The sequence below is a fragment of the Polypterus senegalus genome, chromosome 18 (assembly GCF_016835505.1).
Source record: "Polypterus senegalus isolate Bchr_013 chromosome 18, ASM1683550v1, whole genome shotgun sequence".
Classification (NCBI taxonomy): domain Eukaryota; kingdom Metazoa; phylum Chordata; class Cladistia; order Polypteriformes; family Polypteridae; genus Polypterus; species Polypterus senegalus.
Genome location: NC_053171.1, coordinates 47,711,098 through 47,728,518, shown reverse-complemented (window position 1 = coordinate 47,728,518; position 17,421 = coordinate 47,711,098). Strand labels below are relative to the sequence as shown.

At 40.2% G+C, this 17,421-nt stretch overlaps 1 protein-coding gene across 2 annotated transcripts; it reads left to right on the top strand.

The window, feature by feature from the left end:
* On the top strand, window positions 1-12,710 carry LOC120518628 (cell growth regulator with RING finger domain protein 1-like). 2 transcript variants are annotated; one of them, XM_039741509.1, is made up of 6 exons: window positions 1-119; window positions 2,816-2,952; window positions 5,249-5,426; window positions 6,255-6,402; window positions 6,696-6,803; window positions 10,795-12,710. In XM_039741509.1, the coding sequence occupies exons 1-6, from the start codon at window positions 16-18 to the stop codon at window positions 11,119-11,121; spliced, it is 1,002 nt and encodes a 333-aa protein (XP_039597443.1). In that variant the 5' UTR covers window positions 1-15; the 3' UTR covers window positions 11,122-12,710. The 2 variants fall into 2 exon arrangements, with proteins under 2 accessions (XP_039597443.1, XP_039597442.1); XM_039741508.1 differs by lacking the exons at window positions 1-119; window positions 6,696-6,803 and having other exon boundaries at window positions 2,084-2,952.
* The last annotated feature ends 4,711 nt before the right edge of the window (window positions 12,711-17,421 follow it).

Here is a 17,421-nt window from a genome sequence, read left to right as displayed (position 1 = left end):
ACTCTTCTCCCAGTCATGGCAGAGGGGTTCATAATCATGTTGTATGAGTATTCACCAGAACTTTGCATTTTCATTGTGTCGATCTGTTTTGTTATCTCTATTGCAGCAGTGCTTAGCTGGTAGGTTGCAGTGCTTGCAAAGCCACACATTTGATTTTTATTTTCCCGTTGCTATACGTTGAAGGGGATAGTGGATAGCAAGTCAAACTCTCCTCTGATGTGTCTGCTTAAATGCTCCATGCTATGGTGTAAAATCCACCCAGCCTTGTCTACATCGGTGCACTGGCTAGAATTGTGACACAAAGATGTCAGCCTCCTCAGATGTTATGTTCTGCACATACCAAAAAAGATGTTTCTCATATTGATGTTAAAAGTCTCCAAAAGATGATAGTAAAGCTCTAGTTTTCACCCATGTAATACTAAAAGAAAAAATTCATTGTACTTTATGTATGACAATAATTACTGTATAAACCAAACATAACTCTGCTATAATGAAACTGATGGTTGTTATTTATAGTATTATATCAAAATCTTTTTATGGTTAATTTTTCTGTTGCTGAACTCGTAATGTCCTACCTCAGAGTGTATATATTCCATTATAACATTAAAGGTAAGTCTGGTATTCTGTATGAGCCTGAAAAAACTCAGATAGAGTTTCATGGTGGAATCTCTGCATTAATGTATTGTTCATTTCAAAAAGCAGCCATCTTTCACATCCTAAATGGCTTGGAGAGTTACTCTTATTTTATGGGTTACCATGGGACCTAGTTTTGTGGCAGCTGAGTTAACATTATTTTGGTTGGTGTAAAGCTCTGTTGCCTCACATCCTTCTTTGATGTGTAGAATAGCAGCTGTCACTGCAATGCGGACCATTAAGGAACTGTTTGTGTTATTATTTCCACAAAAAAATATATCTGGGTTCATAAAATTGAATCATAAAAAAATTAAACTAAATGTGGTAAAAATATGTTTTATACCATCACTTTTGTTCTACCCCACTTAATTCTGGGAAGAATATTAGCAATATTTCCAGTTTGTTTACCAAGGGTAACTTAAATTAATCTGTTGATTAACATGGCAGTAAATTAATATTATCTATGCCTACTAATCAGTTCATGTAAATTCTGATTTGCCAACCACCTTTGACTAGTGAATGATAACTCACCGGGTGATTGTTTCGCCCTATCTGTTAGCACTGTACAGTGTTGCTTAAGACTGTAACCTTATTCATCAAAGTAATAACTTTAACTAATTGGGGTTATCTATGTTATGTTTAAAAGTAAAGGTCTGAAACTTTTCAGCCAGTAAACTTTTGTCCAGATCATTAGACATATTAAAATACATTATAAAGGTAGATAATATTAAAATAGTTTTATTTCAACAGTATTTTAAAAAATAAATTTATTTTAATTTGGTTTATGACTTGCCTTGTTTGTTTATGGTTTTACTAAAAATGTCGTTTGCACTCCATTATGCAGTACTCCATGTACAAACAGAGCACTAACAGTATTTAGCAGAAATTGAAATATTTATTGTAATGTATGATTTTGTTTTGAATGCTCTTTGACCTTTAAAAAATATGAAAGCATTGGATTTTAGCATGAGGCATTTTTGTTACAATCCTTTACATTTTAATTTTGCCCAAATGATATATAAAAAATAGAGGTCTTTAAATATAATAATTCATTGTGGCCACAGTATTGGGACACTTTTATGACGAGTAATTGTGTACATTTGTAGAGCAGTGTTTGTTAAGTATTTGTAAACTACTGCTGCATTATTTATTATTATTGTCTGCAACTTTAACACAACTCTACGTACAGCATGTGACTTAACAGCATTTTTTAAGCTCTTTCTCTTAACTTGTTTAAATTCGGTGAGCTTCTAAAGAAGTAACACATCCATCCATGCTTCTAACCCATGTATCCAGGGCAGAATCATGGGGCAGCCACAGTCTCTCCTGGCAAGCATATAACATAAGGCAGGAACAACACTAGGGCAGGGCTAGAGTAAGAAATAAAATATTTTAAATAAAATCTTGCTGTGCAGTAATATTATAGTGATTAAATGTTATGTGTGTGAAACTGATTAATACAGCTTTCGCACAGTTTAAATATTTTATTAAATATTCAGTTGAAAAGATTGAAATGATGTAGTGTATACTAGCTTGCTATCCTTTAACTAGTCATGCATATCTGGAGACTCGCTGTATGAAGAGGAACAGGGCATGGCTTTTATTACAGTACAAATATCTGTACCATTCATATCTGGTGCAGGGTGTATCCTACTTTGTTTCCACTTCAGCTCCATGAGATGCATCATACTCGGATTCTCACAATATTCAATACTCGTGATGTCCAATTTCTAAAAATGAGTACATCTCCCTTTGCAGATCATGTCTCAACTAGGCTTTTTCAAAATCTTGCAGCCTCACACTAGCACTGTGTAATATATAAAATGTGTTGTAATTTTAATTGTGTGTTGCTCTTGATGCTTGTGATTTTATATTGGTCTGTGTAGAGCCCCAAGCCTACCCACTATGCCAAGTGATACTTAAAATAGTAAAAGATATTACTATTCTGATCTGTGTATCTGAATATCTGTCTAATCCCAGAAGCTTGGCAGTGGATTTAATAAAAGTATAGTAAGAAAGTAGGCCCCTCCGAGCCGTGAATCTGAAGGCTGCTGGGATTTCTGAATTGAAATTGTGTCTGGTGATTAGAAACGGAAGTGATGGTCAGTCTCATCATGGTAGAGCCGGAGTTAAAGCAGGTTTTGTTTTTTGTTTGTTTTTTTTTTTTCTTCCCGTGTTGCAGGTTTGGTTTTGGTATACCAGGAATTTTACAAAGTTTTGAAGACAGTGAGTCAAGTCTGCAAATTCCTGAAAGGAGAATGATGAGAGTGAAAAACCCCTTTGCACTGGAGTTAAACAGCACCACATCCTCTTATTCAGGTGTGTCTACCTAACTGCTACTTTGCTGTAAAATTCAACTGCTTAGGTGAGTAATGTGAAACAAGAAGTGGAGATGATAGACGCTGAAGAAAAGCCACCTGTTATCGTCAGGTTTTTGTTTTATATATATATATATATATATATATATATATATATATATATATATATATATATATATACACACACACTTTAATCTCGGAGTGTTAATTGTATTTTTGCATTTTCATGAAAACTAGATCAATCTAAAGGGAAATGAGACTAATAAGTGCGCTTGCAAATAAAAAGGAATATGAAAATTGTGATTTTTAAAGATTGGATCTGAGGCTCCCCCACTTTTAATGTATGCTGAATCAGTTGATAAAAATACCGTTTAACTTTTTTCCTCTCGTAACCTAAAGCAAATTGTTTAAATTTATGGAAATAGAACTGTAGCAGCCACTGCACTTTAAACTGTAAGGTTTGGTTCTGAGTTACTTAATGTGCCTGATCTCCATTTGTTAACATTTGCAACATGCGTCATCTTGAATAAACACATCAGCAAAATAATAATAAAATATGTACTGCTCATCTGTAAAGGACCCTGGCAGATACTATAGAAAAAACTTCTAAGAATGTAAATTAATTTAATCTGCTATAGCTTCATAGTATGATGGAATTCTTATAACCAGTTGTTGTAATTTGCTTTCGATAGCAAATTTTGGAGATGCTGGCATTGTGGCTCCTGATATTCACATCAAGACATACAAAACACTGTCAAGCAGAGGATGCCATTCTGGTCAGCCTATATGTTTGAAGTCTTTTATATTTTCCGGTGTTGTGTCTTTTTATATTGATCTCTTAAAAAGCCCCAAGAGTGTTGCACTCCTCAATATTAGATAAAAATGAATGCACATTAATATACTATTTTGTCACTATGTGGATGAGCTGTGATTAAGATCACAGATGAATGGCCAGGCAAGTTTCTGACAAATCCCCTAATGCAGATCAGTATTCACAGTCCTGTTAATGGTGGCTTGTTTTCCAGATTATTACACAGTAATGCAACTCCAAACCACGACACCACAGCCACTACCTTCTGTCGCTGGTATGGGGTTCACACTGTAGATTTATCTAAGGCTACCTACAACATTTGAGATACTGTTGGTTACATTTCTTTTTCCAGTTTGTCAGAAGCAGGAATTGAACCCACAACCTCTGGGTGTGAAGTCCAAATCCTTAACCACTACGCCACACGTTTATAATACTGTCACAGAATGTTTCATAATCATAGTTCAATTTTGGAAAACTTAAGCAACGGCCAAGTCCTTATTAGTGGTTCCTATCTTCGCCCAGTGTGTTTGCAATGGTAGAATCATGAGCACAGGTCTTAATCAAGACAACAGAGGCCTGCATATATATATAGATGTTGTTCTGAGACCCTAGGTCATTTTTATGAACATTTTATAACTTGGCTTTGGAAAGATCTTAGCATAGCATCCTTTCTTGGCACAATAGACTGCTGTTTGGACAGTATGGTTCTTTTTGTAATTTAGACAAACCCCACAGCCTTAGAATTGACTCTGTAATATTTTTCAGTTAGGTAAATGTCAACTTTTCTCCAAACAAATGAATTTCCTAGAATTCATTTGATTCTGGTATACTGTGCCTATAAGACTAGAATGATTACAACTAGATGCCTGCCTTATCTGCACTGGGCAGCCTGGCCTAAGTCTGACGTGACTGTTAACTATTCAAAGAGCCCACCTTCTCTGTTCTTTAATTGGGTAATCCTGTAGGGTCACCGTTTTTTGTTGGTCATTGCTTATGGCATTAACATGCACACCAAACCAATGAAAGAAATACAATATTTGGGTTCCTTTTGTCTGTCGCACCCTTTTCTACATATTGTTATAACTGACAAAGCACTAAATTCACTGTAAACAAAGCAACAATCAAACAAATAAAATGTATTTCCTTAAGTTCTGTACAAACACACACACACTCTTTATGTCTACAGAGCTCTTTATTCACCCACATGGGTCCTTCTCCTGATAGAAGACCACTTTGTAACACTTCTCTTGTCCTCTTTGATCAATATGCACCCCCTTCCCCTCTCTGAGCAACTTTAATGTTTGTCAGCCTGTGTTTGTGGAATATTATCTTCTCCACTAATGTGAAAATATAAACATACTCAGCGGGTTAGGAAATGGATGGATGTACTGGAGAGTAAACCATTGTTGTCTGCTGTCTTTAAAGCATCTGGCTACTGTTTGGAGCCAACAACAGTTGTTTTACTGAAGTGTTTCCTTAATTTTAGGAGGGGTGAGGCTGAGGCCCCACTGTCTGGAGAACTGCGTGCTCACCTGTTACTGGGGCTGTGCTGTCCACGGTTTGCAGAAGGCGCTCTGGGACCATGAGCAGGGCATCCTCATTACAACACCCCTGCAATTTGAGCAGGCTCTGCGTGGCTCATACCAACACCGCAGCACTTTGTTGTATCCTTCTCCTGTTTGCAGACTGCAGGTTTATTTTTACCTTTTAGCAGAGATTTGGAGAGTGAGGCTCAGAAGAAAGCTGCAATGTGGTCGGCTAAGGTTTTCATTCTGACCCATCTCTTATTTAGTGTCTAACCCAGAATGATGCTCCAGTCTATTCTATGGTGGGTCTATAATTGCAGCCATAATGCAGGAAAGAATTTCAATGTACTCTGTACAAGTGAAAATCATTATCCTATAAATCTGTTGCTCTGAGAATTTGAAAAGTTATGATCAAGTAGAAATGACAGCCAGAGAGATTTCCTTTCATCCATTGTCATATCTGGCTTATCCCATTTGGGGTCATGATGATCCCTAACCTAACAACAACAACAAAAATGTATTTTCTTTTATAGCACAAAATCATACAAAGAATGCCTCAGTGGGCTTTAACAGTCCCAGTTAACAAGGTCCCATCTTGCTGTGCACTTATAATATGTGCTGTCACATCAGTCTGTCTGAGAAATGTGTGTTTGTACTTTTGAACACTTGATGGCATTTGGGAAATCTCATTCAGGGGTTAACATGAAAAAGGCATACACAGAAGGTTACTGTACCTCAGCTATTGTCTAGAGACATACATTGGCATCCTTGACATACACGCACTGATGAGGGAGGTAACACAGCTGGAGGCCTAGTAAACACTGTGAAGCCTCCTGCAATTTGACTTTGACACAAGAGAAACCCAACTCGCCTGCTCCCAGCCCCCTCAGCCACTGGCAGTGTCTTGTCATAAAATCACCATACAGGCTGAAAGTTGAAGGTTCTGCTCCCTAACCACTAACCTAGCATTGAAAAGCGAGAACACGCAGAGATTCTGTGCCAGCTGCCTGGAGATTCGAGTGCCCAGGATGCGGGAAGTCTTTCAACAGCACGTTATCCCTTTGTAGCTCTGCTGACACTGGAGCAGCCTGACAAGAGAGAGCTTTATGAAATTGTGAGTAGTGCTGTCCTGGGGATGTCTAGTCTTTCACAATGCTACACTGGCAATAGCGACTTGAAGATTACCAGAGATGTTCATTTCAGTCTCCATGGCCACCTGGAAGCTTCACTGCCTTGCTTAAAACCTTTAACAGGGCTTGGGATGTTTTCACTGTTGTCTGTATCAGTTTCATTGCTTCACTTTGTGTCTGCTGCATTTGTGTGCTTAGAGAGGGAGTTGACCAGCTTTGCTGACCCCTTGGATTTAATCTGAATCCTCGTGTATACTCTGTTTGCGTCTTTTGTTAGGTTGCCAGTGTGTCCGTAATTCACATCTCTCATGAGAATTTCAGACTACCCTCTAGGCTTTTGTACCAGTATCTGCTGACCGTACAAGGCCACGTCTATGACCTGAAGGTACCAGACTTCCTCTTTTTTTCTATTTTGTCAAGTAAAAGATAAGTTTCACTTGCAGAGCTGAGTTTGTCTTTTATAGTAGTTAGCAATTGCACTTACTGCTGTAGATTTTGTACCCTCACCCTATACCTTTGTACTGTGCCTATAAAAAGTCTTCACACCCTAAGAAGTTCCACATTTTATTATTATTTGATATTGAATCACAGTGGATTAAATTTGTCTTTGTTGACACTGACCAAAAGACTTTAATGTCAAATTGAAAATTGATCTCTGCAAAGAGGTCTAAATTATTTACAAATATAGGACACAAATTAGCTGATCTCACAAGTTATTCATATCTTCAGGTAGTATTTAGCAGGTGCATCTTTGGTAGTCATGACAGCCTTGAGTCTGTGCACAGGTCTCTATCAGCTTTGCACATCTGGATGCTGCCATTTTATTTATTCATTCATTATTAGCTCTGTCAGGTGTCATCGGGATTGTGAGCAAACTGCCTTTTTCAGGTCCAGTTACACATATGGGATTGAAAGTTTATTTAGTCTAATTAATCTTGTTGTTTTGAAGTCGTTCCTGTGTAGCTTCCACTTTATACTTGGGGCCTTGTCTTGCTGAAAAACACATTTTCTCCCAGAGCCCAGTTTTCTTGCAGACTGTATCAGGCTTTCCCCAATGGTTTGCACATATTTTCCTGCATTCATTTTACCTTTAAAAGCCTTCCAGGTCCTGCTGCACTGAAGCATCCCCACAGCCTAATGCTGCCACCACCATGCCTTATGTGGAGGGTGGTATTTTTTGATAAATGTGTAGCATTTAGTCTGTTTAGGAAGAAGCCATAGATCCTTCTCCCAGGTGACTGCCATGAGCCTTCTGGCAACTTTAACCTGAGGTATCACGTGTGTCTTTTCGCTGCTCGCCCATAAACCTGTCACTGGTGAAGTGCCTGGGCAACAATTGTTGTCTGCAACCAACTCTCCAGTCTCAGCCACTGTAGCTTGTAACTGCTTTGAAGTTCTCAAGAGGCCTCTTGGTGGACTCTGTCACTAGTCGTCTTCTTGAACATTTACTCAGTTTCTGTGCATGGTTTGCTCTAACAGATTAACAGCTGTGACATTTTCTTTCATTTCTTCATGCTTGATTTAACTGAACTCCCTAAACTGACCTTTAGTGACTTTGATATTTTGTTGTCTCCATCCCCTGACTTATGCTTTTCAATCCCCTTTTCAAGGAGTTGGTTGGAGTGTTCTTTTGTGTTCATGGTGTAGGTTAGGCCACCATACTGACTCACCACAAGTTGGACCTTCCAGATACTGTTAGGGGCATTTAGACTACAATTAACTGAAAACTCCAGACAGATCATCTCCACTGAATTAATTCTGGGACTTCAAAGACCAATTGTCTGCACCACTGATTCTTTAGTGGTGTCATAATAAAGGGGTGAATACGTATGTGATCAATTATTTTGAGTTTTATATATATCATTAATTTACACCACTTTGCAGAGATCTGTTTTCACTTTGACATTAAAATATCTCTTTCTGTTAAAAAAAAAAAAAACAAATTAAGTCCACTGTGATTCAGTTTTACACAACAAACCTCCAAGGGAGTCAATGAATACTCTTTATAGCTATATAGACACCATGGTAGTTCTATACATTCCTGTTTAATACTCCTCCAAACAAAGCTCAAAATTGCAAGCTCCTCATCTGATGAACTGGTAGTACTTTATTGTCCATCCAAGAATTTGAGCTGGACACTGTCCCAGCTGTATTAGGTGCAAGGCAGGTAAGGCCCAAACTGGATGCCAGTTCACTACTAAGCACATACATTCCCACACACACCTACCAGGTCAGTTTATGTTTTTTGGGATACAAGAAGAAACTATCAGACAGTCATGAAATCCATGTCTGCCTTTTGTCTAATGATTCCAGGACAGGCAGCAGATTCCCACAACCTTGAACCAGGGATATGCCTTAAAAATATGGGGAGGGAAATCTTAAATTAGGGGTGGGTAGTGCCAGTCCTGGAGGGCAGCAGTGGCTGCAGGTTTTTGTTCCAACCCATGAGAGTCAGTTATTGCTGATGAAACACTTATTGCTCAAGTGGCCTTTTGACAGAGGTGGTTAGGAATGAGTTACATTTACTCCTTTACATTTATTTGAGTAACTTTAAAACAAATTGTACTTCTAGGAGTAGTTTAACTGCACCATACTTTTTACTTTTACTTGAGTACATTTGTGAAGAAGAAACGCTACTCTTACTCCACTACATTGGGCAGCACTCGACTCGTTACTTTTTTCCATTTACAAATTTATATATGCTATATTTAGTTGGAGAGAAGTCGACAGTGGATCTACTGAATGACTTTCACCAATCAGGCGTAGCAACAATAATCACATGACTCCGTTTCTCTAATCAGACGTAGCCATGCAGTCACATGACCACACACAAATTTCCTGCGTCTGTAGCCTGTGAGACACTTTTTAGTCATACGGGGCTCCTGTTCACTGCAGGAACCTTGAGAGACAACTCCTGCTGAAGCTTAAGCATCACTTCACTGAATGAAGAACAAGCACGTTTTAACCAAACGTGCACAGACACAGACAGTCATGGTAAAGTGAGACTTCTTGTACGTGTAGAAGCTGCCTTGTTCCAATGTTATTTTCTATTAGCTGTGCTATTTGGAGAGCAAGTGGATATGCAGTATTATACTGTCAGTGTACAGCATATCTCGTCACTGTAAGTAGTTTGCACTGTTCAAACATACATGTTACCTACTGTAGGTATCTGCGTCAAAAGCTTTGTTGTGAAAAACTGAGATTTGGAACTTTGTGTTATTTGTGCATCTTTATTTTGTAAAGATGGTATTTATTTGTACTCATTTTTTATTTTGTTATTTGAAAATAGCAGAATTTGCACATTATGTTATATTTTTGTCTTAGTACATTTCTGAAAAATAAATCATTTATTATGATCAAATAGTTACTCAGTACTTGAGTAGTCTTTTCAGCAAATACTTTTTTACTCTTACTTGAGTAATTGTTTGGATGACTACTTTTTACTTCAACTTGAGTAATATTATTTTGAAGAAACGCTATTACCTGAGTACAGTTTTTGGCTACTCTACCCACCTCTGCCTTTTGATGCTTCATTTTAGTGGTCTCACTTGTTAAGGTTCCCCACCCTTAATTGCTTATTTTATTCTTAAACAACTGCACACTGTTTTTAATGGCTCCTTATTAGCAGTAAGATACAAATGACATAGGAGCCAGTAGTTCTCCTTATAACTTGTGTGGATTCATCATGCACTATTTGGTTTTAATAAAACAGTCAAGAAAAAAAAAAATATGACTGAAAATATTTAGGCATTTGGATGATATCGTTGGAAAGGAAAAAAAAATCTATGATAGAAGAACCTAACATTACAGACTAACAAGCCATAACAATAAATAAAGTCAGAGATTGGCAAGGATTGGTTTCTAGTTAAACAGTTGGGTTCGAATGAAAACCCTGCAGCCAGTGTGGCCCTCCAGGACTGACGTTGCCTACCCCACTATTGACGCATTTTTCGGATATTGAAGTTTAATGGAGTTGTTTTGAGGGTAAAACTTATTTGATTTGAAGTTTACTGACTTCATTATTCCTTTTTAAATGTTCAGTAACATTTTTTCTATTCATTTAAAAATGACAAACGAACGGCCACCATGATTATACACACAGAGATAAGTCCAATCCTGATAAACACAGTAAGGTCGTCAAGCTAAAAAGGCCAGTGTGAAGCAAGGTCTTGTGTTCAGTCCACAAGGAATATTCAAGATCTCAAAGTGCAGTATCCATCTCTTGTTAATTCACAACATAATTGCTTTTATAAACTAAAAGTTGAATTCAGCGTGTCAAGCTCGTTTTGCTTGCTGGCCATTCAACTTTTAAGTAACTAATGCCTGTACATCTGAGTGCACTCAGTCAGCTCATTCTTTGTTTGCCTTACCTGCAGCAGCTCTTCATGTCAGCCAACCATAGAAGCCGAGCAGAGGATTCTGACTTGTTTTGCAAAGGGAAGGAACAGAAGCAGGAAGGAGATGAAAGGGCAACCACAGCAACTGCAGCATCCTCTTCGGAGGAAGAAGGCAGCGTCAGAGGAGATCGGGATTGTGTGGTTTGCCAGAATGCCCCTGTGAATCAAGTGCTGCTGCCATGCCGGCACACGTGCCTGTGCGACAGCTGTGTGGAGCGCTTCCACCAGTGTCCAGTGTGCCGGGCAAATGTCTGGGAGTCCTTTGCTCTGTACCAAAAGACACTGCACTATGGGGACAGAGCTTGAGAACAAGGGGAAACAGGTCGCTGTGCTCCCTAAGAGAATGGAAAACCAGTTGGCTTGGTGGTTACAGTGAGCGTAATGTGACCTGCTTTCATTAACTGACACAAAGGTGCAGGGTACCAACCTAGTCGAATAAATCATTGTAGACATCATGGGTGGGGACAATGACAATAACAGAGGGTAATGGATACTAGCCATATACAAAAAAAAGTATGTACAGCTCCTGAAATGTTTGTTTTTCTCTTCTAACATACGTAAACACATTAAGGTTTGATCTTCATTTAAACATTATCTGTGGATAAAGGTGATGTAAACGTGGCTTGATGCTTGTTGTATTTTGTAGTTCTTGGGATAATTTAAAAAATGCAAATTTTGCCTGCAGAAAAGTAAGTACACCCTGACATTTATCACAACATCAAATACCTACAATAAGAATCGGGTGAAAATGATTAGAACATCCTTAGGGAGGATCTGATCTGAACCTCAGGCATTTAGCTTGGTTTGCTCTTTATTGTTAAGTGTGTGTGATCTCCTTGTCTAGGTTGAAAGTTCTCTCTGAGGTCATCAGAAAGAAGCTTTATACATCTCCAACAGTCTGGGAAGGAATTTAAAAAGACCTCCAAGCAATTCAAAATCGACCATTTCACTGTCATCCACAATTAGGGATGCCAGCTTTCCCAGCAAATTCAGCCTGAGATTGGAACACAAAATTGTGAAAGAAGCCTCTTAAGAATTCCAAAATTTCATTGTGGAACCTCCAAGTTGCTCTTGCTACTATTGATGTCAAAATGCATGAGTCATCCATTAGACGGTGGCTACATAAATTAGATCTACATGGGAAACCAGAATGAACATTTTGTCAAGGCTGAAGTTTGTCCATGAACGCACAGAACGTCTGGAAATATTTGCTCCAGACAGATGAAGCAAAGATGGAGTTACCTGGCCACAATTGCAGAAGATGTGTTGGTGAAAACCAAAGACAGCATTTAAGCCTTAGACAAACTGTAAAACGTGGTGATGGAAATCTTTTGGTTTGAGGTTGCATTACGTCATTGCCTGAACAGTTCACCATCAGAACCCTCTAGGAATTCTTCATTGTAGTAGAAGGGTGCTTGAGAGTATCTGTCATAAGCTTGAAGCTCAACTGGAAGTGGAACTTGCAATATCATAATGAGCTTCAAGATATCCATAAATCCACCAAGGAACAACTAAAAAGAAAGAAATGGAGGGTTCTGGAATGGCCGAGTCAAAGCTCGGATAGATAGAACTTTATTTGTCCCCAGAGGAGAATCTGGCTTTTTACAGAAGCTCAATAACTGAATACCCATGCAGTATGGTCTGAACACGCCAAAATAACTAGAAATGAGACACTTCTGCTTTGTCATTCATTGGCTGAAAGCCCTCCGTGTTAGAATGCCAGAGAGAGGATGTGCAGCATTGTTTATAGTGCTGCTCAGTTTTGTCTTCATTCACTCTTTTGCTGTGACCACAAAGGGGTCTGGAGTGTGCCCTATAACTGAGCTGCCCTTTTAATTAGCTTGTTGTTTCAGTGGGCCTCTCTTGAAGTGATGTTACCAGCCCAGCACACCACAGGCTGTGTCATGCAGTTTAAAGTCAATAACCAGTTTCTTGTTTTTGCTGATATTAAGTTGCAAACAATGCCCCCTACACCAAGAAACAAACTTCTCCACCTGAGTCCTTACTCTATCTCATCTCCTTGATCAATTCACCCCACAAATGCATAATCATCTGAAAATTTCTGCATCTCATCAACATACTGTGGGGGATTTGAAACAGGCCGTGTACACCAGACACCCCTTAGCACATCACAAGTCTGTGTGAAGGAGACCACTAGACCATTTGTAGAAGATGCCTATTTGAGGGGGAAACACCAGCTATTAGAGCCAAGGGTGGACTCCACAGACAGAAATGGCATATCTATATTTTGCAATGATTACATTTTTGGGAAGTCTAAGTTTAGTTGATTTTTTTTATTACATCACCTTTATCTAAAGATACTATTTAGATGAAAATAAAATCCTGCATATGATAAAAAAAAAACATTCCATGGAGTGTCTTGTCTTTTTCAAATGACTGTAGATATAACAGACTCTACTGACAATCTGCTCCTTTAGTTCAGTAGAGTAATCCAGCGGTGTGAGTGGGCAACCTCTGTGACGCAACTACTGTAAATGGCTCCTCCTGAGGTTACACCAATAACACTGATTTCAAACTGAACTTCTAGACACTCTGTTGTACTCAGAGTGCCATGGGGACATAGAAGAGACATAATTTTTTGTGAGTGTTGGCTCCTCAGGTTTCGTACATGTTCTCTGTGGGTTACGTGGACTTAGTGCCAGTATGCTTGATGTGTTACAGATGCCACATTAATAATCATCTTCATCTTCTTTCAGCTGCTTCCTGTTAGGGGTCGCCACAGCGGATCCTCTTTCCATGTCTTTCTGTCCTCTGCATCTTGCACTGTTAACACCCATCACCTGCATGTCCTCTCTCCCCACATCCATAAACCTTCTCTAAGCCCTTCCTCTTTTCTTCTTGCCTGGCAGCTCTATCTTTAACATCCTTCTCCCAATATACTCCGCATCTCTCCTCTGCACATGTCCAAGCCAGCGCAATCTCACCTCTCTGACTTTGTCTCCCGACTTAAGCTGTCACACCCAATGTAAATCTTAACATCTTTAACTCTGCCACCTCCAGCTCTGTCTCCTGCTTTCTGGTCAGTGCCACCGTCTCCAATCCATATAACATGGCTGGTCTCACTACCGTCCTGTAGACCTTCCCTTTCACTTTTGCTGATACCCATCTGTCACAAATTACTCCTGACACTCTTCTCTAACCATTCCACCCTACCTGCACTCTCTTCTTCACCTCTCTTCCACAATCCCCATTACTCTGTACTGTTGATCCCAAGTATTTAAACTCATCCACCTTCGCCAACTCTACTCCCTACATCCTCACCATTGCACTGAACTCCCTCTCATTCACACACATGTATTCTGTCTTGTTCCTACTGACCTTCATTCCTCTCCTCTCTCGAACGTATCTTCACCTTACTAGGGTCTCCTCAACCTGCTCCCTACTATCACTACAGATCACAATGTCATCAGCAAACATCATAGTCCCCAGGGACTTCTGTCTACTCTCATCTGCCAACCTGTCCATCACCATTGCAAACAAGAAAGGGCTCAGAGCCGATCCCTGATGTAATCACACCTTTGTCACTCCTACCGCAGACCTCACCACTGTCACAATGACCTCGTACATATCCTGTACAACTCTTACATACTTTTCTGCCACTCCCAACTTCCTTATACAATACCACAGCTCCTCTCGAGGCACCCTGTCATATGTTTTCTCCAGGTCCACAAAGGCACAATGCAACTCCTTCTGCCCTTCTCTGTACTTCTTCATCAACACCCTTAAAGCAAACCTTTCAGCTGTTGTGCTCTTTTCTGGCATGAAACCATTCTGCCACTCTGTCCCTCTGTTTAGCCCACAGATCCTTTTTTCCCTCCTTAGTGTCCAACCTCTCATACAACTCATCATACACCTTTTCTTTAGCCTTCGCCACCTCTCTCTTCACCATAACGCCTTATCTCGTCGTACTCTTGTCTACTTTCTTCATGTCTGACTATCCCACTTCTTCACCAACCGCTTCCTCTGTATACTCTCCTGTACGTCTCCATTCCACCACCAGGTTTTCTTTTCCTCGTTGCTCTGTCCAGATGTCACACCAAGCACCCTTATTGCTGTCTTCCTTGCCTCTGCTGCTTTAGTTGCCCAGCTGTCTGGTAACTCTTCACCCGCCACCTTTTTCAACATCCACCATTTGATCCTTGGCTCTGCCGTCGCTTTCCTCCTCCTCTTGATATCCAATGTCATCCTACAGACCACCATCCTTTGCTGCCTAACAACAGTTTTGCAGTCTCCAATCTCCTTCAGCCTGACCTTCCTGCATAGGATATAATCTACCTGATAAATGCCCAGATTAATGAGAAGGCCTACGTCAGGAAGGGCTTCTGGTGTAAAATATTGCCACATAAATATACGGACAACAGTACAGATACCACATCAATTAAATGAGGAAATCCCAATTAGAGTCCTTAATCACTTAACTATCTCTAACCAGAACCCCACAGCAACCTTGCCCTACCAACTGTATACTTACTGATATTAACCAGCCATGAATCTGCAAAGTCCAGTGTAGCTCCCAACTTTTCTGAGTTCTGATCTCTGCTCCATACTTCCCCAGATCACCAACCATAGGACATTTTTCCATCTCTGTGCCAGCCTCCTGTCTGGAGAAAATAGTTGTGTACCGAGATGGGCTTCACTGCAGACCTCAGCTCAGGTGGACGCTGCCTTTTTAATAATGTCTGGCCTTCAGCTATTTATGGGGTCAGTCCTATTCAGGTTATTCTTTTATAGCACTCTTCACTGTCTACAGACTCGGCATGTGCACAGATCTGCGGCTACAACACAGTATCAGTAAACTGCTACACACCATTTCCATACTGTGAACAGACGCTTATCTGAAGCAGTGTCAATTCGACTAATGCTAGCACGTCCTTTAAATCTTCATTTAAGGTATGGCCAGATGGAAGTGGAGGAAAGGAAAACAAAAATTCCACTTGTCAAAATTACTGGAGAATGTAAACCTCTGGGGGTCCATAGTTGTATTAACAGTCAAAGTCACAGCAGTGATATTTGTTGCTATGAAAATCCTGTGCTTTTCTCTCCTTCATCCATCATTATGTCCCCCCAGAACAAGTCAGTTTAGTTTACTAAGAGGGTGTCTCCACCAGACCCTGCTAGTTGTGCTACAGATGGCTGCTGAAAGGCTACTTAACACCCTCTGGTTTTGCCATGCAGGTGTCCAAGTGTCCCTCGAGTGACAGATTTATGACAGCAGTTTCGACCTGTAAGGCCATTGTGCTGTGCTCAAACACACTAACATGGAGTGTCAGTGACATGGGGGCTTATCCATCTCATCAGTCAGCAGAGAGTGAAGAGCAACACAAAACTATTTTATGTATATCAAGTAAGTGGCCATTTTAAAGTCCTTAAAGGGTGTGGATGTGGCATGTAGCCTAATGGGACTGGGATTGGGACATAAAGACTCCTTAAAACATGAAGTCATCTGAAGTTTAGAATCAGACACCATTTTGTGTTTCCCTTGGGCATAACGTCCCACACAGCAGGCTAATGTGCTGATGACCTTAACTGCACTGCTTTAGAATTTGATGTACACATCATGATGTGCTGCTGCCACCTCACAGATCCAGGGTTCACATTTCACACCCGGCTGTGCTCTCAATGGAGGTTTCATGTTTTTCCTGTATCTGGCCCTCCATATTTCCCACTGCATTCCCAAAAAGATGTTCTCCATTGATTGGCAACACTAAATTGGCCACATGTAGTGTATGTATGGATGTGTGCCCGAGTGGACAAACCCACCAACCTAGAAAGTGGACTGGTGCCGAGTCCTACCTTGCAGTCGATGCTGTCCCCATGAACTGAAGTATGGTGGTTTGTGAATTTGTAATGTTTTATTGCTTGAGTGAAGACTGGGCAAAGTCACAACAAAGTGTGGACCTGGTTCTTCAGCCTGAGAGCTACACAGGATAGATGGGCCTGTGTGGGTGGTCTGGATGGGTCCATTATTTCACACTGCATGCATTTTTTTCTGTCATTTATGGGTTGGTGTGATGGACAAACAGTAGGTTGCTCTCTGGTGTCCCATTCCAGTTTGTCTTTTCTAATTGAGTTGGCTGCTGTCACCCCAGGAGAGATGTAAGCAGGTTCTGACATGGAGGTGTAAATGGGTAAAAGAAAATCACACTGGGAACACTTTTTATTTTGGAGGATCCAAAAGATGTGACGTTAATGTCACGGTGGCCACCTAATGTATGTCATGGTGCTTAATTGTGCTCACAGACTAACAGATTACTGACCCCTGGCTCATGAGTGGGACTCATGAGAATACAAGACCCACTTTGCCACACCATCTTTCCCAGCTACATTCTTCAGCTCATCCTATCCTCTCTATGTCCTCCAGCAGGAGGTGCCCAGGTGACTTCCTCACTAACGCCCAAACTACCTCAAGTGGCTCTTTTTAGCTGTACTCTTTCAGTTACAGTGAGACCACCATTACTGTCCTTTTTTTGCCCACTATAGAGTAAAATTGGGGAGCTGGATTGGTTGGTGAATCAGTCTGACATTTCTTTCATACTCTTCATCTTTGGTTTTCCCAGTTAGAATGAGAAGTCTGTTTTGTAGGTA

Coding starts and splice junctions, on each gene's coding strand:
- LOC120518628 (XM_039741509.1), top strand. CDS start 16: ATGGCAGAGGGGTTCATAATCATGTTGTATGAGTATTCACCAGAACTT. Junction 2,953..5,248: donor CACCACATCCTCTTATTCAG/GTGTGTCTACCT, acceptor CCTTAATTTTAG/GAGGGGTGAGGCTGAGGCCC. Junction 6,804..10,794: donor GCCACGTCTATGACCTGAAG/GTACCAGACTTC, acceptor CCTTACCTGCAG/CAGCTCTTCATGTCAGCCAA.